At 50.4% G+C, this 24,132-nt stretch overlaps 2 protein-coding genes across 2 annotated transcripts in view; one reads left to right on the top strand and one right to left on the bottom strand.

Annotated features, from left to right (window-relative positions):
- Positions 1–5,439, top strand: Hsd11b2 (hydroxysteroid 11-beta dehydrogenase 2). Its single transcript, XM_075977177.1, has 5 exons — positions 1–381; positions 3,432–3,644; positions 3,761–3,946; positions 4,058–4,195; positions 4,333–5,439. The coding sequence occupies exons 1-5, from the start codon at positions 117–119 to the stop codon at positions 4,734–4,736; spliced, it is 1,206 nt and encodes a 401-aa protein (XP_075833292.1). The 5' UTR covers positions 1–116; the 3' UTR covers positions 4,737–5,439.
- A 474-nt stretch (positions 5,440–5,913) lies between these two features.
- The window catches only part of Atp6v0d1 (ATPase H+ transporting V0 subunit d1), a 39,980-nt gene continuing 21,761 nt past the window's right edge, over positions 5,914–24,132 (bottom strand). Inside the window, exons 2-8 of the mRNA XM_075977176.1 lie at positions 19,749–19,920; positions 12,147–12,325; positions 10,760–10,839; positions 7,092–7,169; positions 6,790–6,966; positions 6,619–6,696; positions 5,914–6,530 (exon numbers count right to left, since the gene is read on the bottom strand). Coding sequence (XP_075833291.1) covers positions 6,369–6,530; positions 6,619–6,696; positions 6,790–6,966; positions 7,092–7,169; positions 10,760–10,839; positions 12,147–12,325; positions 19,749–19,920 — 926 coding nt within the window. The 3' untranslated portion in view covers positions 5,914–6,368. The remainder of the gene's footprint in view (positions 6,531–6,618; positions 6,697–6,789; positions 6,967–7,091; positions 7,170–10,759; positions 10,840–12,146; positions 12,326–19,748; positions 19,921–24,132) is intronic.

The raw sequence follows: 24,132 nt of genomic DNA, 5'->3' as shown, positions 1-24,132 counted from the left end.
AATATCCCTCCTACCCCAGGCCGTGGTTTCTACACTCCGTGTTCTGGCCCTGAGTCCCTCTCCGCGCTCCCCAACCCGGCCCCCGCCCCGCCCCGGCCCGGCCCGGCCCCGCAGTCATGGAGCGCTGGCCTTGGCCGTCGGGCGGCGCCTGGCTGCTAGTGGCCGCCCGCGCGCTGCTACAGCTGCTGCGCGCAGACCTGCGTCTGGGCCGCCCGTTGTTGGCGGCGCTGGCGCTGCTGGCCGCGCTGGACTGGCTGTGCCAGCGCCTGTTGCCCCCGCCGGCGGCACTCGTGGTGCTAGCTGCTGCTGGCTGGATCGCGTTGTCCCGCCTGGCGCGCCCTCCTCTCCTGCCCGTGGCCACTCGCGCGGTGCTCATCACCGGTGAGTGCGCAGAGCGCAGGGACTCCAGGCTGGAGGGCGGGACCGTACACCTAGAGGGATTCCCTTGGGCTCCATCAAGGCGGACTCCGCAGCTCAGAAGTGAGAGTCCTTCACTCCGAGATGCAAGAGAGTGCGCCAAGTAGGAAGCTCCGGGCATCTCACCAAGTCCGGGTTAACTACCTGCGACCGCGGGGAGAGTAGGAGGGAAAGTTAGGTAGGGAGTGGGCAGGTGCTCAAAGAAAACGAGTGACCGAGGAGAGGAGAGGAGAGACAGAGTTTATGCAGTGCTGGTCCCTAAGAGACCAGGTGTGGAGCAGAGGACAGTACTCTAAGGGACAGAAGATCCGAGAAAGGAGAATGCCTTCCCTTGAACTATGCCTGGCGTCCCCACATCAGTGGAACACACTGTCGGCTGTTCTCTAGAGACTGAGCGCTCAGACGCGAGTTCTGCTCCTCCTGACCTCCATTGGCTGGAATCCTTGGAGGTCTGAACCGCCTGAGGTCACAGCAGCTGGATAATAGCTGCTGCTTAGATCCAGTTACCCACTGCCAAAACTGCAGCCGTCTGCATCTAGCCCTTCATCCTGCCTAGTCCTGGGTGCCCGGGAAAGAGGCTTTGGAGGGCTGGACTCAGGTGTCTCTGGTGCCTGGCTGAGCTCTCTTTGTCTGGAGCAGGGAATAAATCTGTCATCAGAGGGAGGGAAGGGGAAGGGGGGCTGCAGACCCAGCAGGAAATGGGGAGGGGGAGGAAGGCCAGGGGGCATTGGTCCATTGCATGGGAGGAGGGGCAGCCTTATTTCTTCCCCAACCACCATGGCGGTTCAGAGATCTTGGTCCTTTATGGGTGGTCTGTATGATCGGATGGGGCTGGGAGAATTTAGGAGGAAATCCTTGAACTGGACCTTGGAGGACATTGGGTGGAGACAGGTGGAATATGAAAGGTGTCTTGGATCACAAAAAGGGTGTGGGACAAAGGCTTAAGACAGGAATATGCATAGGATTTGGGAAGGGGAATAGTCAATAACCAGCCTGGCTGTGGTGAATGTGAAATTTCCTTGGGAGGAGACCTGAACCTGAACGTCAGGTGAGAAACAGACTGTAGTAAGGTAGACGAGGGTGGCACAGACGGCCTTCAGCAGAGGAAGAGGGAAGAGACTTCCAGGGTGAGTGGGAAGCCTCAGGGAACCCCAGAGTCAGGAGGCTGAGGAAGGAAAGCTACCAAACCCTCTTGGAAAGCAGCGGGGACTAGGTTATAGGATCCCTTCCTGTTCTCTCATCTGAGCTATTTCACCAGGTCCTAGGCCATTTCAGGTTCTACTGGCCGGGCGAGGCAGTCTTTCCTAAGACCTCACTTAGGTCTTCAGTTCTGCAGTCAGTTCTAGTCCTGAGCTCCAGCAAGAGGTGAGAAGCGGGATGCTTTCTGTGACCTGGGCTCCCTTCATCTCTTCCGAGCTCAGTGTTTGGGAGTGATGACTGCCCAGCCTACTCCTGTGTAAGACCGGAAGTTGGCGGCTAGCTTCCTGATGCCTGCAAATTCTGGGGTTTTCCCAGTCACCACCAAGCAGCAAGGCACTTAAGTGACCGGGTCCTGGCCACCCTGCCAAGTACACCGAGCCTTCTGCCTGCAGAGTTGTCTCTCATTCCTCCCTGAGAGGCCCAAGAGCTGTTTGTCAAATCCACTCCACAGCTCAGCCATGGGGTCAAGTTTGGACCATTTGGTGTGGAAGGAACCTTGTGTGCATGCATGTGTCTATCTTTGTGCGGATGGGTGACGGGTCAAGCTCATGTGTGAACATCCAGGCGGGTTAGGAATCTCAGCATGTGAGCAAGAGGGTAAGATGTGGGGGTGACTGTTGGGACCCCAGAGCTAAAGCTCTGGCAGGCTTTAGTGGAGTGCTAACTGCTCCAGAAGGGAGCAGAGGCAAGTGTGTGTATCTGTGCACATGCAGTCCCCTCCCCCAGTCAGATTTGCCTGAGAAGGACCCCTCAACACAGGCTGGCAGGCCCCAGCCACACAAAGCCCAGTTTGCAGCCCCCTGCCCAGCTTTGTTCTCCTCTCAGCATAGGGGGCGGGGCTGAGACGAGGAGGGGTGCTGTTTGTCCAGGAGTGGGGAAGCCTAGCTGCAAAGCAGCTTTTCTGCACAGCAGGACCTCGGGGCTGGCGGGCTCCACAGAACCTCCTCCTTCACTGGCCCTCCTCCTCCTCTCACTGGCCACCCACAGAGCCAGGATCAGAATGGAAACCATCAAGGAAGCAAGGGCTTATCAGTACCAGGGACCCCCACACTGGGGCCTTGCCTGGTGGTTCTTATCTCTGCATACCAAGGACAAGAAAATGAAGCCTCCATGAGTGGTACCCGACCTCAGGTCACACTTGGTGGTGTGGGAAGGGATTCCAGTGCAGGTCTGTTTTCTTCACTTACCGTGCATGCTTCCTGTCCTGAGAGGGAAGTGCTCTGGGGTTCAGCAAACATATATGGCCAAAGTCAGTGATTGGAATTCCAAGGGCAGATTTCAAGGGGAAGTTGGGAATGGAGCTCCAATTTGAGCCTGGAACAATAATAGGGGACTGATAATAATAATAATCGAGGCTGATAGGAGTGCTCGGGTTGAACAGGGCCAGGATGAGGTCATCAGAGAGCTGTGGCTTTATTCTAAGGCCCACAGGATCCTGAGGAAGCAAAAGGCCTCTGGGAATTAGCTGCAGCAGAGTGATACTGTCTTTTTTTTTTTTTTTTTTAAATATCCCTCTGGCTTAGGCAGTAAATTCAGGAGACAAGATGGGGCCAGCTTAGGTCTCTGTTTCTTCTATAAAGTAAAGTTTATCAGTCACACTTGAGGGATTAGCTGTAGGGAATCAGGGAGGCAACAGCTGTCACAAAATTGTTGATGTTCAGGGCTCAGTCAAGAGGACAAACTTATAACTCATTTATTTGTAAGGAAGGAGGGTTTAGTGTTCAGGAGCCTAGATTCCACCCGGATACTGGTGATCCTTTGCTTGTCTTGGGCTGGGCCATTGTGAAGACCATTGGCTATCTTATTCTGGTTAGGTTGTGACACTGGTTTTGGCAAGGAGGCAGCTAAGAAACTGGATGCAATGGGCTTCATGGTGCTGGCCACTGTGTTGGACTTGAATGGCCCTGGTGCCCTAGAACTGCGTGCCTGCTGTTCCCCTCGCTTAAAGCTGCTGAAGATGGACCTGACCAAGCCAGAGGACATCAGTCGTGTGCTGGAACTCACCAAGTCTCACACCACAGGCACTGGTTAGCAGAAGTGGCTCCATTAGGGCTGGGCATGGCTGGGTGAGTGTGAGGGAGGCAGGGACTACATGTTTGCTGTCGGCTGCCCTGAAGCTTCCCTCCTGCTTTTGTGCCCTCAGGCCTGTGGGGTCTGGTTAACAACGCTGGCCTCAACAGCGTAGTGGCTGATGTAGAGCTGTCTCCGGTGGCAACATTCCGAAACTGCATGGAGGTGAACTTCTTCGGTGCACTTGAGCTGACCAAGGGCCTCCTGCCACTCCTGCGTCACTCAAGGGGACGGATTGTGACCGTTGGCAGCCCAGCAGGTAAGTGCCCTTCTGCTCTGAGGCACAGTAGTAAAGGAGCTGCTATCAGGTAAAGAGCGGTTTGGGGAACCCCTGACCAAGGCTGAGCAGCCTCTTCCTCATTCTATCTAGGAGACATGCCGTACCCCTGTCTGGCAGCCTATGGCACCTCCAAGGCGGCTGTGGCACTGCTTATGGACACGTTTGGCTGTGAACTGCTTCCCTGGGGTATCAAGGTCAGCATTATCCAGCCTGGCTGCTTCAAGACAGGTGAGGGTCAGGTTTGGGTGGGACATGCGTGCGGTCTGAGGATCTCGTGTGGATTGGGTTATAGGCACAGTTCACCTTAAATAGGGGCCTCCGGCTCCTCCAGCTGCTGTCTTCTGACTTTGCGGTCCCTCCTTCAGAGGCAGTGACCAATGTGAACCTCTGGGAGAAGCGCAAGCAACTGCTGCTGGACAGCCTGCCTGGAGAGCTGCTGCAGGCCTATGGTGAAGACTACATCGAGCACTTGCATAGGCAGTTCCTGCATTCGCTCAACATGGCAGTGTCTGACCTCAGCCCGGTTGTAGATGCCATCATCGATGCACTGCTGGCAGCTCAGCCACGCCGCCGCTATTACCCAGGCCGTGGCCTGATGATCATGTATTTCATTCACCACTACCTGCCAGAGGGCCTGCGGCGCCGCTTCCTGCAGAATTTCTTCATCAATCACTGTCTGCCCCGAGCACTGAGGCCTGGCCAACCTGGCCCTGCTCCTGCTCAGGACCCACCCCAGGACCCAAACCCTTCCTTAGCGGCAGCTCGGTGAGCCACAGATGCCCTAAGTGCTCCAGCAGGAAAGGCTCCATGAGCCCTTGGCCCTCTTTCCTAGCCATTATAAACCCCTCAACCTTGCCCCAGAACAGCAGTTTTTAAACTGTGGGGCTGACCCCTTTGACAAATTTCTATCTCCAAGAATATTTACATTATGATTCATAACAGTAGCAAAATTACAGTTATGAAGTAGCAACAAAAATAATCTTATGGGTGGAAGTCACCATCTCATGAGGAACTGTATTAAAGAGTTGCAGCATTAGGAAGGTTGATAACCGCTGCCCTAGAATTTGTGTTAAGAAAAGCCCAGACTCCACTGCTGATACCTAGTCTAGGCCTGGGAAGCTGAAGCTTGCTAGTGAGCCTCTGAACCTCTCTACTGCTTCATGAACTCACACAGACCCTACCGGGCACAATGTTCCATACTGCAGCTTTGGGAAACCCAGCTGGATGGAGAGTTTGCAAGATTATCTGTAGCCTTTGATAGGATGCACAGACCATTTCTCTGCAAACCTCCTCAGGATTCTCTTGGCACCAGTGCCTCAGTGCTACAAGTTCAGAGTAAATCCCAACTGCCTCTTGACTGGCTCAAGAATTAGGTCCCCAACTACTTGCTCCCAAGCCATAGGGAAGCTGTATATTGTACCTGCCTGGCCGTTGGCATTTAAAATAAAGACACATTTTTATTTCTCCTAGAATGGAGATCAGTGTTTGAAGGAGTGGCTGCCTGGTTGCCTGGGTGATAGGGTGTGATTATGTGGCAAAGACTGGGAACTGCCTAGGAGAACCTGGGACCAGCAGGGGACCTGACTGGGTCTCCCAGGCACTCTGTGGTCCATATCCCTCTTCTACAACCAAAGGCAAACAAACCACTTATCCGGATATCTGGCTTTCTGCATAGTGAGATGAAGGTAATGGCCAATTTGGGGAGTTACAGGGCTTGGTGAGGCAGTTAGGGAGCCTCTGGTGCCCCCAGAGTAAAGATACACTCCTCTCTCACAAGCCCCACCTCAGCCTATCTCTGCCTGAGCTCCTAGCAGGAAGAGCCTCCTCCAGGGACTCCCCTGACACTTTGGCTGCTGACTGCAGGAAGGGTTCAATCAGGGTGCAGTGATGAAGAAAGTCGGGAGGCAAGGAAAGGTTCTAGGATTTAAAAAAGGCAGCAGAGAGGAGACTTTTTAAAGAGAGGATTTTATTGTCTCAGAGGGGCAGAGCTGAAGGAGAGGGCTACAAAGCTACTTCCCCCACACCCCAAAGACACACACTCTTTAATCTTTCCAAGGGCTATTGCTCTGGGAATGAGCCACAGAGGGACAGGGAGACTCACACTGCCAGAGCTTCTCAGGTCAGGGAGGGACATGAAAGTGACACAAGTTCCTTAGATATGTCAGTGGCTGTAAACGTGGGGCTGGGGGCTCTTTGCTCTGGAGGGATCTTGGTCCATTCTTCATCAGGGGAGAGGTCTCTAATCCCTTTTAGGCCTAAGAGCAGTCCCAGAGGGGATCATGGGAACTGAGCAATCCCAGGACAACGTGCTACACCTCACCAGGTCAGACAAGTGAGCCATGGGCTTCACCACAGCACACAAAGACACACACAGTGCATCTGGGAACCTTGGGTTAGAATGCTAGAAGATGGGGATATAGTTGTCGATCTTGGCGCGGTGGCGCTGGGCGATGCACTCAGCAATCCACACAATGTTGCGACATTCCTGTTCCTTAAGCTTCACAAAGGCATAAAAGACACCAAAGTGGAACTGATTCAGGAAGGCCAACTTGTTCAGCTTCACCTGTAGACAGATGCAGGTGTGATGACAGGTGGCTGTGGCCAGCAGTATAAGCCCTAAGTCACAACCCTCCCTAGGGCCCTGTGCTCACCTCATGTTCAAAGAATCGGTCTTCCAGGGTCTTGTCTCCAGGATTGCTACCTGCACCCTCAAAAAGCAGTTTGTATTCCTGGTCAGGAAAAGGGAAGAAGCAGGTATGAGTGTTGCTGGGTGCTGGGGGTGTCAACATGGTCACCTAAATTTTGTCAGCAAGGGCACTCACCGGGTAGTAATCAGCTACATTCTTGACCTGTTCATAGTCATCAGCCCGAGCCAGCTGAGCCAAGCCCTCAGGGTACAGTCGGCCACAGTGTGGAAAGAGCTTGGCACGGTCCTCCTTGGATAGCTCTGTCCCGAAAGAGTTGATGGTGATGATGAAGGCGCGGCGGTCTGCTTCAAACTGCAGGGCCAGTGCATATGTGAGGAGAGAGGGAAGATGAGGGAGACCATAGCCAGACCATGGCAGAGCTCCCCTTGGCAAGGATCAGTGGGAACAAAAGGCAGAGAAGTAGGGCAGGCACTCACCTCTAGGATAGGACACATGGCATCAGCTGTGGTCCCACCCAACAGAGTGCAGAACTTGTAGAAGGACTCCAGGTAGGCCTGCAGAGAGAACTGTGTTTGCTTAGAGCAAGGACAGCAATGCTGGGGGACTTGTTAGGAACCTAGTCAGAGGCTGGAGAAATGGTTTAGTGGTTATGAGCACTGACTGCTCTTCCAGAGGACCCGGGTTCAAGTCCCAGCAACCATATGGTGGTTCAAAACTACATTTCCAGGGGACCTGACACCCTTACATAGGCATATACACAGGCAAGACACCAGTGCACATTAAAAAAACAAAAACATCCACAAACAAAGAAAAAGAAACCTAGTCAGTTTACTTTCCTCCCTCTAAGCCTTCTATGGTCAGGATGGGTCAGCTCATTCTATGACAATTTCCCTGCACCAAAGCATCAACCAATTTCAACCGCTAACCACTCAGCCATCAGTAGCTTGCTGACTTCTATCTAGGTTGACAAAACAGTTTCTGGCCCACTGTCTGCTTCAGGTACATGTTTCCACCCCTTTCTTTTGGACAACCAAGCTTGGGGGGGGGGGGACAACTCTGTCTTCTTCCTGCTGCTCTGCCTTCCTTTTCTCTTAGTCTCCTGAAACCTCCTCTTCCCCAGACTCAGAAAACCAGGTATCCAAGGGCTAGTGAGGGAAAGTTATCCTCAGAATTCACAATTGGTCTGAACTGAATCCATAAGCCCACCTTGCAGAACACTATTCCTCCCACCTCCAGGCAGCCCCTTGGCATCAACAGCAGGAACCAAATTATCAGGTCAGTTCCTGCTGAAGGATGGTTATCGCCTATGTGAACGCAGGCCTCACAGTCAATAATTAGGTACATGGGCTGCCGGCGGAAACAAGTACTTTTTGTCCAGGCAAATTGAATCCGCTGAGAATAAGGAAAGGACAGGTCAGCCCCAGACACAAAGTCTTTCCCGATTCTCATTCATAAGGTCACACAAGTTTCTTTCCAATACCTTCCCACCCCCACCCCCCATGATCTTGCAGACCCCAAGGGTAACAATTTTGCATGAAACTTCAGACACCACCTAAGGTCCCATACATAGCATGGTCACAGAGACTCTGGATCCGTATACTAAGGACTATCCCGAGTTGGGGTGGGTGGGCTTGCAAGGTATGAAAAACTTTCCATATTCAGGTGTGCCTTCCAAGCTGGCTTGGACCCACAGTCCTGCCATTCCAAGAGAGACGGGCCCCACAAGCACAGTGACACTATGCAAGATGAGCTCAGTGAGAATCTGCAGGTGACCACAGAGCTCAGAGGAAACAGAAAGCCAGTATAAGTCAGTAGTAAGAAAAATCCTGGAGGCCAGGTAGTGGTGGTGCACGCCTTTAATCCCAGCACTTGGGAGGCAGAGGCAGGCAGATCTTTGAGACCAGCCTGGTTTACAAAGCAGATGTCAGGACACCTAGAGCTATTACACAGAGAAATCCTGTCTCCAAAAAAAAAAAAAAGGGAAAAGACAGGGAGGAAGAAAGAAAGAAAGAATAAAATCCAGCACAGAGGATCTCAGAGAATCCAATGGTTCCCAGCACCAAGGCTTGGTGGTACTTCTCAGTCCCTCCAGGAGTTAGTCCTCCATAGTCCCCCTTATGGCCAGCCAAGCTGGTTATGCTAGACTCTTAGGATCACCTGGAGCCTGTATCCCTAAAGGAGTCTGCAGTTCCTATCTGTAAGGGAAACCACTAGCCAGATTTTAGGTTCCATGCCCTGTTGCCTAACCTGTTTGCTGAGCCCCAAAGAAGCTGACCCTATGGTTAAGGTATACACTTTCATCCAGAGGCTATAGCAGCAAAGAAACTGGCAAGACCCAGGTACCAAGGTCACCTCCCCAGCCCCACCCTTTACCCTGGAGTCTGCCAGCCCATGGTTCTGCACCAGCTGCCTGCAGTTTACCTGTCAGACATCTGAGGGTCCACCTAATCTCCCATCTGGGGCCACTGGGCTGGGACATTCATTGCCTGACAGGCAGGCAGTTCTGGCATGGGGTTCATAGTGTTGGGTTGGTGTTTATGAGCTGGTTCCTGGGCAGTCCTTGCCAGTGACTCCAGCTAAAACCAGTCAGGCCCAGTGAGGGTGTGGGTAAGGCTAGTCCTCATCCTGTCTGGGGCAGGGAATTTGTCAATGAGCCAGGTGAGTGGGAGGGACAGTATAAAACTTTGTATGTATATGTGTATGTGTGTGTGTGTGCGTGCATACATATGTGTGTGTCTGCATGTACCCCTTACCTCTACTCTGCCTTCCACCCTGCAGTCATAGATAGAGGCTTTCTAAGAATACTTTGCTCTGTTTGAAGACTTTAGGCTCACAGTCTAACATTCATCTTTTTTTCACATTTAACTACTTTGTGTGCTTGCACATGCGAAGGTCAGAAGACAATAGTGGTTCCCAGGAATTAAACTCAGGTTGTCCAGCTTGGCAGTAAGCATTCTCATTTCCTGAGCCATCTTGCCAGGCCAAACTTCAAACTTACCTTTTTTGATTATTGTTGTAGTTTATTTGTTCTATCACAGGGTCTTACTATATAGCCCTGGCTGTCCTGAAACTTAATACATAGACTCAAACTCACAGAGAGCTGCCTGCCTCTGTCTTCTGAGTACTAGATCTGAAGGCATGTGATACTATGCCTGGCTTACCTTTTTTTCTTGAGACAGGCTTTTACTATGGAGACCTGGTTGACCTGGAACTCACAACATACACAAGCTAATCTTGAACTCAGCAAAAATTCTCCTGCTTGGTATTTCTGAGCATTTTGAGGTATGCACCACCACTCCCAGATCAAACTTTTGATCTGCCATTCAAGGCTCTGGATGACTTGGCTCAGTGCCTGTCTCTTCATTTGGATCTCCTCCCCATTAACCATGTAAAACCTATTCTTTCACAGTAAACCCCTTGCCATCTGGCCTAGCCCATGCTCCTTGCTTATTTTTTATGTGCCACCCCTCTGCCTACACTATTATAACTTCCATCATCTACCACCAGATCCTTGCTGTATGTTTTTCCACAGAAAGACCAGAAGATCAGATAGCTACTTCTTAATCTTTTCCATGACTGTGTGAACCCAAGAATCCCAAGCCCTCTCTCTAACCCCAGAGGCTAGCCAGTCTATGCCACAGCCTACTGGGAAGCAAAAGGCAAGTAGAAGCTGAAGGTAGTGAAATATAAGGTATTGGCTCAGGGTCTGGGAACCTGAAAAGGTCATAACGAACTGGCTGTGCCTGGCTGGATTCCTCCCCCCACATAACTAAACATACAATACTGCCTTTACCTAAATGCCTGTCCTGGCTGTCGAAAGCTCATGTGGTATAGATCTGAGGGCTACGGCCTGGGTTGTAGCCCATGACCCTCCTGGATGCTACAGGAGTGGCTGTCTAGAAGCCAGGTCTGTCAGGATAAGTGAGGGAGCACCAGCCACTCCTTGCTGATGTTATCTGAGCCTGCTGCAGACACCACAGAACAGATAACCTGTTCCATGCAACCTTGCAACCATCACAGAAGCCTGAGGTCTCCAGGACAGGAGCCTGGTGCACATGAATCCTGGCCCAGCATCTCACATAAATCACCCCCTATCAGGCCCACAGACAAGTCACCCCCTCCCCATGCTTTTAAAGAACACTACCTTGTAAAGCGTATTGCGGATTATCTCGATGTTCATCTCATCAAGGTCCTGCTCTGAGATGCAATCCTGGAAAAAAGCCGCTGGGGAGGGAAGACAAGGATGTGAAGAGTGGGTAAGCAGCCTAAGTGAGAGGGCCCACGTCACAAGGCCCATTAGGCTAGGTATTGGGGACCCCCAATACAGCCTGGGATACTGCCTTGGAAGCAGTAGAAGCAATTCTCGGGCCCATGTGCACTGACCTGAGCTTTTCCTGCCTCCTTGCTCCTAAAATTGATTTATAAAGGAGGCGGCCAGCCATAACATGATCTAATCGCTGCTGGGGCAGACCCAAGTTTAGACCATGCCAAAGACAGGCTTGCATAAGAGGCCATGACATTCTTTTTCTCCAGGGGCAGCTATGGATTTGGGGGCTGAAATTCACTGCACTGTATACCCTCTGAGGGCCTAATGCCCACATATGGGAGGCTAGCCTGCTTCTTTAAGTAATAGTGAGCTCAGTAGCTAAGCATAGGCTAGTCCCACTGCAGGACTAAGAGGAGAGGCTAGGGCAGGATCAAGAAATCTTGCTCCCAAGGAGGGCCTGAAGACTTACCTGATGTCTCTCCTTTAAAGATGAAGAAACTTCAGAAGCCACAAACAGCCCAGAACTAGCTCAGAGTTACTGGGAGAATCAAAGGCAAACTAGGTGAGCAGGTAGGGCTGGTGCTTTTTAGCCTAGAACCTTCTGATTCAGCTCTGGTGGCTTCCGGGAATAGTTCCCCAGAGTTTAGACTCTGGCTGGAAGAGCACTAGCTAGTTGTGATCCTCATGCCTTCTCTCAGCATTCTAGGCAGACGGGAGCCAACACTAGTGAGGCGGGGCTAGCAGGAAGCTATCCTGACTCCCCTCCCTTCCTTGGCCTTTGATATGGACCCTGTATCCTCCCGGACACTGTCTGACCTGGCCCCTAGGACTTGCTCAGTGGAGTCAAATAAAGTTATTTGCTTCTCTTTTTCACCTCATAAGGAGCCAGTCATAGTACCCCTGCTCAGGGCCACAGTCTGCTAGATCTCTCAGGACCCCAAGGTACACAAGCCCCTCACTCTTCTCCATAAGTTCATTCAGCCTTCCTCTGAATTCTAAAAACCTGGACTATTTCCAAAGTTAGGTAGTCTAAGTCTGGCCTGTGGGTTGCCTGTCTGGCCTAGAAAAAGCAATGGGAAAGGAGAAGAAATGGGATGGGAAACAATGAGAATGGGAAGTTGAGGGAAGGGCAAGGTCAGCAGCAACAGACAGACTCTCACTTTCTGCTTTGGGGCTGCCCCACCTCCTTTAATCCACAAAACCCACACCGAGGCTCTAATGCTAAGACCACTGTCCAGCTGCTGTTTCCACCACAGTGGCTCACCCAGGGGCGTGTCCACCAGAATGGCATTGTAGAGCTCTGCAGGTGTCTGTGCGATGTTCACGGCCTCCATCTGCTCAAAGCTGCCTAGTGGGTGGCACTTGGGCACAAGTTCAGCGATTGAACGCTGGTGCAATGTGCCTGTGATGAGCAGGATCACGTTGTCAATCATGTAGCTATAACTGGGAGAAGCAGACAACAACAGGGCAGACTATTAGGGTAGAAGGCCTGGCCCAATACCCTTGCCCACACAACGCATGGGTCAGCACCTCCTCAGGTTAAGTGCTGGCTCATGAATGCTATGACAGGCTCCTGAGGCACTGTCCTTCGGTATCTCTCCACTCAGATTCCTGTCACCACGGCCACCACTACCTCCCTTCCCCCAATAACAGGAACACAGAGTAAATGCAGCCTCTCCTCTGAAAGGATGCTGGATTCATGCTTCACAAATGATGGGAACACAAGTCACTCTCCTACAGTGTGACAAGTAGGATACAGGAACCGTAGGCACATGCAGGTGAGGTAGACACCCATCCCAGGGGTAGGTGTGGTCAGGAGCTTGACAGATAAAAGGACTTGGAGATAAAAGTGTGTTCTTGGAAAGAGAGAACAGTATACAGAGGCCTGGAGGGACACACAGAGTACTGTCAAGACTGGCACAGCTGCTGGGAAGGCAGCACTATCAGCAAAGGGCTGGAGACTGAGTCCAGGCCAGGCAGAGGGTGTCAACTTCATCTCAAGCACTAAGGCTGTAAGTGGGCTGAAAACAGGATAGCATTGTATAGTTACGGCTACGCTGGCTCCTTTGATTTGGGGGGAACAAAGGAGGGAGGGGAAAGGCTAAGGAATGGGCTAGGGAAAGGCTTCTCCAAGAAAGGCCAGAGAAGAGTTATAGAGGCCCCATTAGAATAAAGGACTGGGTCAAGGAGACTGCACAGCTCCATTTTGAAGACAGAAAAGTACATTCCTCCTTAGAGCCAGATGCCAGTTTAAGCAATTGCTCAGGAGGGCCTGCAAGAGACTCAGAGGCTAGTCTGACTTGAGTTAGGCTTAGTCTCTTTAGGCATGCCCTGCAAGAAAACAACTCTGTCTACCATGGGCAGCAGAGGGAGCTGTGGAGCTGGGGAGGGTGGGGCAGCCTAGTTAAAAAGACTTGGCAAGGAAGAACCAAGATAACTTGTCTCCAGCTGAAAAACACAGCCACAGAGGAGCTGGGGCACAGAGTTTTGTGTAATCACCTATGGGGAGGGGGACAGCATAAAAAAGAGGAGAGGACCCCAGCTACAGTCAGGCTGCAGTAGTCCCGGGTATGACCCATTTTGTTATAAGTAGTAAACTCAGAGTATAAAGGAGCTGGATTAGGCCCCAGGAGAATGTCCTTAAAGGCCAGCCCAGGCCAAGAAAGGGTAAGGACTAAAATGGAGGCTACTGTGAACTGGGCCCTGAGCACAGGTCTTGTTCTTTTTCTAGGTGGGCTACAGTCCATCCCTGTGACAAATCTTGAGTACCTAGTGCTGAGATTGTTTTGGAAAGGCCTTGGTAGCCCAGTACCAAGGGAATAAAGGGGAAAGGTGGGTGATCCAGAGCCCACACCTCGGCTTAAAGAACCAGCCACTGGGGCATTCCTATAGATCCCTCAAGGAAGGTGTAAGAAAATGTGCCAGCTCCTGTCCCAGCCCAACCCATACTCTTTGTGCCTGTGCAGCTCCCACCTAGTTTAATGTCATTACAACCTCTGGTCTCCTGGGCCTGGGGCTAGGCAGCGGCCCTCTTTCCATACTCAATCTGTCTGGGTCATTACAGGATATACACTGAGAAGAGACAGTCCCCCCTAAAAAAACCAAGGGCCTCAGGCAAGGCCCATCTGGAGTTGCAGGCCAAGAAGCCCATATGGCCAGCCTCCCATCCCTGACTCCACAGAACTGGCAGAGTTGGGGGACAGCAGAAAGAGTGGGCCTGCCAGAGCTTTTTGTGCTTTGGCCTCAAACTGTATCTCCTCCACTCTAGAAATCTCCTGCCACTGACATCTTCTGTATCTCATATCCCAGGACACACATACCACCCCTCATTATTTAACCTGCACCCAATACAGCCCCCCTAAAATCTATGCACCTCCAGAGACAGCCACAAAGACCCCACCCCAGAGCTTAAGAATGCCCCTTTTCTTCCTAGACCTTTGGAAATGTTGAAGAACAGCACATCTCTTGAACCTACATTATTCAAGTGACCCGTGGCTTTAGCAGCATGGCAGATAAAACCCAGAGTGGGCTATTACCAGGCCTATCTCAGCATCAGGCTCTAGCCCCACACCCACCGTCCACACACAGCTACCTATCGCTAGTGCCTTATACTCTAGTTCTAAACATCCCACCTATATCTTCTCAGAGTGACCCCACAATCCAGTTTCCTCATTCTAAACTTACCCTCTTGTGCCCACAACCCAGGGTCTCCTTTATCTGTTTAGACCAGGGGCAAGGCTGGAATAAGAGCCCAAAGGTGTCTGAGTATTTCTGAAGGTCCTGGCCCAGCCTCAGAAGAAAATCCTGTAGATCCTGTAGGGAGATGCTGCCACCTGACTTCACTGTGCTAGCCTTGCCTTCCAGTGAGTGGAAGATGCCAGCTGTGCTTCCCATTCCAGCTCTGACAGAGCCTGCAGAAGCCAGCAGTGGCTCTCCCCTCCTTTCTAGTTCCCCAAGATTCTCTTTCCTACAAGCTTTAGTTGAGCACAGAGGGAAATGTTGGGCCAAGTAAGAGCCACTCAAATCATAGCACTCAGTCCCTTCTATTCCTCCTTCTACTCAAGCCAGGCCAGCCTCTATCCTGTGCCAGGCTGAGCACTTCCCTCCCCCTGGGTCAACTGTAAGGTTGTTGCACTGGAGGCCCGTATTTCCCTTCTTGCACAGTAAGGCTCAGAATTCTCTTTCCTGGGAGATGGAAGACAGGATAGGCCTGGCAGAGATGGTAAGATTCAGTCATACACCTTCTTACCTTCAGCAAGCAGAGAACCTCCCCCTCTCTGCTTAGTGCTTCAGCAGTTGCCTCCCTGCCCCCAGAGAGCTGCTCTGCCATGTCTCCCCTCATTTGGCCTCAAAAGAGAGAATAAAGTTCCAGCTGGTCAGCATCTCCCTCCAGAGGAAGACAGCTGGGGAGTGGATGGCCCGCTGCCCGCCAGGCCAAAGAGGCCCTTTTGGGGTGGGGGGTAGGGCAGCCTATAATCCTCTGCCCTGAGGCCCTCCCTTGCTTGCCCTGTGCCTCCAAATAGCTTGAGCTGGGAGAAGTCTCAGGCTGGAGTTTAGGAAGCTACTTCCTTCAAAGAAGCCTTTGGAGTCCCTAGCCGACCCTGTCCCTCCTCTGTGCCCTTTGGTGCCACCTGCTGGAGCACCATGGCTTTCCAGCACTTGGGCTGGGAAGCTGTGTGTAACCAGGTACTTCTGCCAACTTCTCCACCTGCATCCGCCAAGGGTCCTCATTTGTTTCTAATGATAGTATCTGTATTCAGTTTCCATCTAGGTCCCAAGGAGCCTCATCCAAGATTGAAAATGGACAGGGGTTTCTGCTATGGCCTCAGCGCCTCACCTCTTAAGCCTCAAGTTGCCCTTTGCAACCAGAACGAATGAGATGCGGTCCACAGAAGAGACAGTGGTCTCTGACCTCCTCCAAGGCCCACTTGGATTATCCCATCCGATTTGAACCTTTGGGGCCCTGAAGAACCCCTCACAGTGGTGCTTTTCCCCAAGCCAGAAGAACAGGGTCAGTACTGGCTCTCTCTTTCCATGCTAGGGAAAGACAAAGGAACAGAACCCAGAGCAGCCCTAGAGCCTTAGTCAGCAGAGACCTGTAGTCCACTCGCACACTCAGCTTACTGGGAACAGTCAGGATAACAAGGCCTGGGAGAGCCTGATGACTGCTCTATGACCAAGCATGTCCTAAGAGGATAAGAGATGCTTTGGTAGGCCTATTGGACACTTGAGGCCATTGTCCTAGGACAAAGCTTCCTTCCAGTTGTCCACTTTAGCTGATGGCAATTCTCCCAGATGGTATAGGTTAACCACAGTTCCTGCCAGTGGGCATGTAGGCTACAGGCAGGTGTTATCCACTGGGGATGGCTCCTGCTAGAGGTTTACTTGTTTAAAAACAAGGGCATTTAGGGTCCACCTGAAGATGTCCCAGAGACCAAGCTTACTCTCTTAAAAGCAAGTTTCTCAACTTTTCTTCCAGGGCTGACTGTTCTATGGGAAAACATCATGGAATAGGCCAAATAAAGATCTTCTCCAAGGTAAAAACAAAACAAAACAAACCCGAATACAAGTTCTATCCCAAGTGTCACAGCAAGTTAATGGCTAGACCTGGCAAGAGCCCTTGGTCTGATGGCATACTAAATACGTCACCACTATAAAATTGAGCGGGGTTGCCTCAAGACCATACGCTAACAGACTCTCCTCACTGTGCCAGACAACCACTCTACTGTCTGTCCTCTCAGCACCACTATCACTCTGACCCTCACAGCTTCCTCCTGGCACTGGCTCTGGACTCAGCTAGAGTCCTTCAGTCTAGATTCCCATCCTAGTTCTTCCCTCAAACACCTTTCTCCTCAGCCAAGTAGTCTTCCTTGCAGGGAACCAGTCATGAGTCCCCAACATAGAGCCTAAAGGAAAGTTCCATTCATCTCTTTCCAAAATTCTATTCACACCTGACTAATCTGCTAGGGCAATGGAAGAGAAAGAGCAGCTGAGAAAATAGGAGTTAAGTTAGTCAAATATGAGAAAAGAAACTGCTGGGGGCTGGACACTATCAAAGGCCAATTCCGGAGACCTTGGCCACATTAAAGGCCTTGATGTGGAGGACTTAATTTCCAGGAGATGACTGCAGGCTTGAGTGCGAGGGGTGAGGGAAAAGATGGGGAATGTGAAAATACAGGTGGCATGAAATGAGCTCTTAAGGGTGGTTAACAATGCTAAGGTTCAAGTATATAGTGCTAGAAGCACATGGAGGAATCTGAAAGGGAAGGTGGCAACACAGAAGGAAAGAGGAGGGGCCACTCAGGGTCCAGGAAGGGGTAAGGGAATTCTGAATGCTGGTAGATGGATCTCGGGGAAAGGAGGGTAGAATGGACTTAGAGGGTGGGATGCAGATGCAGTGTTGGAAGGTGTACTGGCTACTGATTACACTGTAGAGGAGTAGGTGGGCCATCTGCCCAAAGATGAGGAAGCTGGAGGCAAGAGAGGAATGATGTTTAGGATGGGGAGGGGTCAACCTACTCTTGGTGGGAGTTGCAGGGTGCTGACTGGGGACAGCAAAAAGGTTACTGGGCAGAAACAAGCCAAGGCTAGCTGAGTAGGTAAGCATGTATGTCTGTTAGTAGGAATGACACTCCCCACACCCCACCAAATAGCTGGCTTCCCCAGCTTTGCTCCCAGCAGTGGAGGTGGAGGGAGGATAGCTCCAGGCTGGAGGCTCTGGGATTCCTCCAGGGCTGGGGGGCTGCCAGTCGGGTGGGACCCTAAGTCGGGCAGCCAAGAGAGTTGCAGATGTTGGCAGAAGACAGCTCAAATGATAGACCAGGGAACCTCAGCTAGGGAGATGGAGAAAAAGACAGAGGGATAGCAGGGAAAGAAGCAAAGCCCGGTGTCCTGTTGAATCCAGGACCCATGCCCTGCAAGGAACTGAAAGTGGGCTGGAGAACCTGAAAGCTGTGGGTGGAGGGTGGTAGCCTGACTCAGCAATTTCAGGAGTGTAGTAGTTCCAGGTGGTGACAGAGCAGTCATCAGTGAGGGGTGGCTGATGTGGAGAGCAGAAGAGCAGGCACTGGGGATGAAAGGGTCATGGACAAGCAGCCACAAGCTCAGACTAGCCGGCACGTGGCTGCAGAGCTGTTCCTGAGTGGGGGTAGATGGAAGGCTATAAGCCACAACCGCCCATGAATGGAAGAGGCACGGAAGTGGTGGATTCAGACAGCTTGCCACAAGATAGTACTTGGCTGCTTTAAGCACACTTGGTGCTTGGAGCCAACCTCCAGCAAAGAGTTGGCGGCTGCTCTGTCTCAGTCACACTCAGAGCCCTCTCCAGTTTCATAGCCTGGCAGGCTGACACCAAAACAGGCCAGGGTAGATGCACAGGCAGGTGGGTAAGTTGGCAGCAATAGGGATAACATCTACTCTCTGACCACTGGCATGGGGTCAAGCTTTCTCCAGCCAGCCTAGCTGGCAAGACCAGAACATTCACCAGGAAGCTGAAGGAGCCTTGTGCAAACAAGTTGAAGGTGAAGGCTGAACTCTGGCAATAAATTCAGTTTCCTGGTATGTCCTTGGCTCTGGCCTTGGGGCAAGGGATACAGGCCCAGGCTAGGAGTTAGGTGACAGATGGTAGAGTGATGTCTCTCTCTGTCTCTCTCTGTCTCTGTCTCTCTCTCTCCCTCCCAAAGTGGCAGCATATGATCTACTCCATTTCCCTGTCCCACTAGGTACATCTTAGCATACCTTGACAGAAGAAAGGTGGTTTGAGCATGAGCCCAGCTAGGACTCCCCAGGAAAAAGGCTTGTTTTTCAGCTTATGAGAGTTCTCTGCAACTTTCAGGTGCCCCTTTTACCTAAGGATGGAGCCCTCTGCCTAAGTACCCATTTGAGTAGATGGATTCTGCAACTGGCTGCTCTTGGCTAAGAGGGGGAGTCAGGCTAGGCAGCCAGCATATAACCCTCTCTCTGAAGAAACAAGTGGAGTAATGTGTCTGGTCCCAAGCAAGAGGGCAGGGAATGGGGAAACCAAGAAACTCAGAAGATTATGGAGATATATTTCCTAACAACATACACTGCACAGCACACTCAGAGGCTGGCCATTGATCATACTTCAGCTCACCACTTGCATGAAGCCGCCATCTGGGCTAGAGTCATTTGTCTGCCAGGATCTGGCTTACCCTCCTAGGTCATTCCTTCAAAGGCACTCTTTCTACTTTTCAGAGTCCCGGGTACACAGGACTAGTCCAAGTAGCTTCTTCAAGTCCTGAAGTCCAGGTTCTTCTCTGTTTAGCTTCTCTAAAAGCTTGGTATAGGCAGAACTCCACCCAAGGGTCCCACAATGAAGAAGCGTGGTGCAACCAAGGGTTATTATAAACATGGGGGCCTAACCACTTTAGCTCTTGTGAAGGAGGGCAAGGAATTCAGTTTCCTCCAACTCAAACCCATCCCAGTCTTTCTGACCTGTCAAAGTAGATAGAGAACAGGCCTCAGCCTAAGTAGAGGCAGAAGGACTGTATGGCCCATCCCAGGCTCTTCAGAGTTCTGTCTACACCTGGACCTTTAACTCTAGCATGAGGGAGCAGGAGAAAACCTGTTTGATGTGGATGCTATAGATTAAGTGAGTAGAGGAGCTTTTGCGACTTTAACACCTCCACAACAATGATGGGACGGGAAAGAGACTGGTAACAAAATTTTATGACCCAGAGTTCTGGGTTGTTGAACAACCAATCTAGTTATATCACATGAGAAGATTTAAAGACATTCTTTAACAAGGCTGGCCTGACAGAGGCACAAAAGCTGTTGGCCTAGGCCATTCTGATGCCAACTTCTGCAGATATATAGTTACCCTGCCTAGCACTATGGGTCTACTCACGTAATGAAGTCCAGGAAGCTGGCGAGCGGCTCATAGGCATGGTTTCTCATGTGGCGGAACTCCACTACCATCTTCTCCTTGAGCTTGTCGTCAATGACTGACACTGTCAGAGGTGATGCTTCATTGGCCAGGAAGTTGCCATAATCTGTGCTCTGCAGGTGCAGCTTCAAGTCTGAAATCCAAGGGCAGATGAAAAGGGCTAGGTTTTCTGAACCTTACTCAGTGCCCTAAGTTTCCATCTCTAACCAACTCTGGGCCCAGTTTCTCCCATGAAATTGTATCCTTCTGCCACCCTGACTTCCATCGACCTACTAGCTCAGTACCAATTTATAAAGTAGTCATGCTAAAGTCTAGATGCTCCAGACCCTAGGAACAGAAGCCAGCATGCTGAGTCCCACAGTACCAACATAAATGGAATAATTGTACATCAAGATGATGAGGTTGGGAAACCTCAACACAAGGTGACATTTACAACCTGTAGCCTTTGAGCCCCTGATTCAGAACAGAATATAACATGGGCTCTGCTCTCTAGGGCATTAGGATTGGAGGGGCAAAACATTCAGACATAAGGCACATTAAAAAAAGAAATACCTAAAGCCAAGGGGGGTAGAAAAGAGAACAGCACAAAAATATGGCTGAGCAGAGAAGGCCATGCTGGGCTTGGCTACAGCAAAGGATAGGGACTAGGAAACATGAAGGAAACAAGTAGGGCACGGAGAGAGAGAAGAGGGGCTTGAGGGGTAAATCTGTGCCCTGGGGAATGGCTTCCCTTAGCAGTGGCTGGAGGCAGATAGGCTAATGCTATGAGTCCTCTTGAGCTCTTAGAGACACAGGTGATAGAATATGATTTGCCCCGGCCTATTCCTCACACAGTAGTCAGTATTGTGCTATCTTTGAAATGCTGGGAACTGAACTTGGGGCTTCATACATACTAGGCAAGTATTCTTTCACTGAGGTAGTCCCAGGTCTGTTTTATTATTTTATCTTATTCTTTTGTGTGTGTGTGTGTGTGTGTGTGTGTGTGTGTGTGTGTGTATACATGATTTTACAGGTCAGAGGAAAATCTTGAATATCATTTTTTAGGCTCTATCTTTTGTTTTAGACAGGGTTGCTCTCTGGTCTGGAAGCTGACAACGTAGGCTAGACCAGCTGGCCTATAGGGACTCACCTGCCTTGCCTCCCATCTCACCATTACTGGTACAAAAGTACATGCCACTAAATCCATTGTTTTACATGGAGTCTGGGGATCTGAAGTCAGGTCATCAATGCTTATGAAGCTTTAGCAATTGAGCCATCTACCCAAGTCCCTTATTTTATTTTTGTTTAGTCTCACTATGCAGCTTGGCTAGCCATGGTCACTATGTAGACCAGGCTGGCCTTGAACTCATAGATACCCCCTGCCTCTGCCTCTCAAATTCTGGGATTAAAAGCATGTACCACTATGCCTGGCTGCTTTGAAACATGATCTTGTTATGTAGTACAAGCTGGCCTAGAACTTACTATGTAAACCAGACTAGGCTCAAACGTTTTCAATCCTCCTACTTTAACCTTCCAAGTACTAATGTTGAGATTCCAGTCATGAACCACCACAATTAGCTTAGAGTGATCTGTTTTTAAAATTTTTATTTATATATGTATGGAGATGTGGGTGAGAGTGCTTACATGTTCCCGACACAGAAGCTGGTTCCTTCCTTCCTTCTGCCACATGAGTCCAGGTATTGAACTCAAGCTGTCAAGCTTGGTGGTGAGTGCCTTTGCCTGCTGACAGTGGTCCTTTGCCTCAGTCCCTCTCAGTTGGCATTTAACTTTAAGTGGGAGTCCCTGCTGAAATGGAGCCCCATCGAGTTGCCCACAATCGCCTCCTTGCTTCTCTCCTCCTCTGGACTCCAGGCACATCCTCCTGTCAGGGTCCTTTCTCTGTTCCCTAGCCTGGTTCTTCAGACCACTTCTTAAACAAAAGAGCTAAAACCTCTTCTGCCATCCTTCACCTGTGTCATTTTTCTTTGATCCTACCCAGTACAGGACATATAAACTCTATAAGGATAGAGACTCCGGCCCAATGTGGTACTCTAGAGCCTAGAACAGAATAATCACTGGTGAGTGTTTATTTATGCTATGAAAACTACTGAAGAATGAATGAAATATTGGGAGAGGTTGGGTGAAGATGGCAGGAAAATTATTCCTAGGTTTATATGGGGGTCACTGTGGTTACAATGGAAGTACCAAGGCCAGTGGCTGAGAAAAAGATCTACTGAGAATGAGACCAAAGTTTCCCCAGGTGCTCTGAGAGAATGGAAGGTGGATAACTCGTCCATAGACTTCAGGCACCTCTCTGATGCCCTCCTAGAAAAATGGAACTGAGGATGTAGCTCAGCTGGCAGAGATCTTACCTAGCATATATGAAGTCCTGGGCTCAATCCCCAGCACTACATAAAAGCAGGTATGATGGCACATGTCTATAATCCCAGCATTCAGGAGGCAGAGACAGGAGGATCTCTGTGGGTTCGAGGACAGCCTCGTCTACAAGAGCTAGTTCCAGGACAAACCCTGTCTTGAAAAACAAAACAAACAAAAAAAGAGAAAAAGAATCAGAAATAAGCACAGGCGGGGGGGGGGGCAACAACAACAGACAGACATAACACTCAGGTCTTAGAACCCTTGTCTAGTAACTTCTTACAGTGCACAGACAGTGCTTTCTGAATTGCTCTGAGAAGCGTAACTTTTCCTTTTCTTCTATTTTACAGAAGCATATCTTCCTTAACATTTTGGGTTTCACTCTTCTAATGCCCCATTTCCTACCACGGAGCTGTAAATGAACAAGGCTGTTTTTCCTTTTCTAGTCCTCCTTCTCCAGGCAGCTACTGAGATTTACAACTTGGTGCTGGAGTGGGGGGTAGGGTTTCTTTGAAACTCTAATAAAATAAAATAAAAACTCTCTTAAACTTTGCCTTGGGCGTCGGTGGCAAATGCCTTTAAACCCAGCAGGATTAATTAATTAATCAGGAGGCAGAGGCAGGTGGATTTTAGTAGTTTGAGGCCAGCCTGGTCTACAGAGCAAGTTCCAGGACAGCCAGGGCTGTTACACAGAGAAACCCTGTCTCAAAAAACAATAGTAACAGTAATAATAATAAATAAACTTTGGCTTTGCTAGACCAAAAAGGTACTGAAGTAAAACACACTGTTCATGCTCTGATTTATATATATTGTATCTACCAATAAACATATTGCTACTGGAGGGTTGTGAGGGAGCACAGTCAAGGAGTTCTAGTCCAGGGCTTCCAAGAGCCCAAACTTATACTAAGAGAAGTTGCAGAGCTGACAAAGTTAGAAATGGTATTCTGGTTTAGACCATCAGCTAGGCCAAACTGTCCATTTATCCATGCAGCCACTGAGAGCCTAAAGTGCTCTTCAAGCCAAAAGACTTTCTCTTCAGCTCACAGCTTGGGTCTAGAGACCAAGACAGAGGCACAGGAAGACCCCAGGGCAAAACTCAATCCTCTGACTGGAATGCCTCCTTGTCAGTGGCCCCATTGGTTCTTAGGGTAGCAAGCATAGCTTCAAACCATAGTCAACCCACGCCCCCATCCCTCAAGTCTAAAGCATTAAGGGTCCAGGCCTCTGCACGTTCTACCCTTTGGTGCTCTGAGAGGATTCCCTAGGCAAGTTGTTACTTCCCACTGAGGACCCCAATAAGCTGTCCAGTAGCATGAAACTTCTCTGTCCCAGGCTCTGCCTCGCATCACGCTTCCATTCTCTGCAAAGGCTAGTTCAGCAACTTCCCCACTGCCAAACACTTTCTTCTCTTAAACAGTGACACTCCATCAAATACCTGGTACTCAGGTGACAGTTTTTGCCTCAGAAGACCTGAAGACACACAGGCCATGCAATGGTCTTATTCCTATGCCAGGAGCAATCTTTGTGCAGGACTTTCCAGCCATGCCCATTTCATAGACTTATCAATAAAAAGTCTCAAGGAGCCAGAACCTTGTCCAGAGTCTCACAGTCAGAGTATAGAGCAGATGGGAAATCATGCAGAACCGATAGATGCTGTCAGCCCCCACCTCAGCCTCTTTTGTTCTCCTCTGAGCCTCCTTGACCAGATTCTTCCATATTTCGTGTCTAGGGCATACCTTCCAGGTATGAAACCAGATGCCCAAATAGCCTTTAGACCTGAAGAGTCAGCCAGTGGCAAAGAAACTGGCATGCAGGCCAGCTGGACACTCACTGTCCACCTGTCAATAGCAGGCATAGGCCTAAACTCTCATGACTCAGTGGCAAACCCCTCTAGTATCACTTTTGACACCAACCATTACTACAGAAGCTAGAAATGTATGCTTGTGATTGAGCAGGGCAAAGCTGGGGTTCTCTGCTTTGTACAGACCCG

Source organism: Microtus pennsylvanicus, chromosome 6, assembly GCF_037038515.1.
Source record: "Microtus pennsylvanicus isolate mMicPen1 chromosome 6, mMicPen1.hap1, whole genome shotgun sequence".
NCBI lineage: Eukaryota > Metazoa > Chordata > Mammalia > Rodentia > Cricetidae > Microtus > Microtus pennsylvanicus.
The sequence above is the reverse complement of the archived record's forward strand: the minus strand, read 5'-3'. Positions and strand labels throughout refer to the sequence as shown.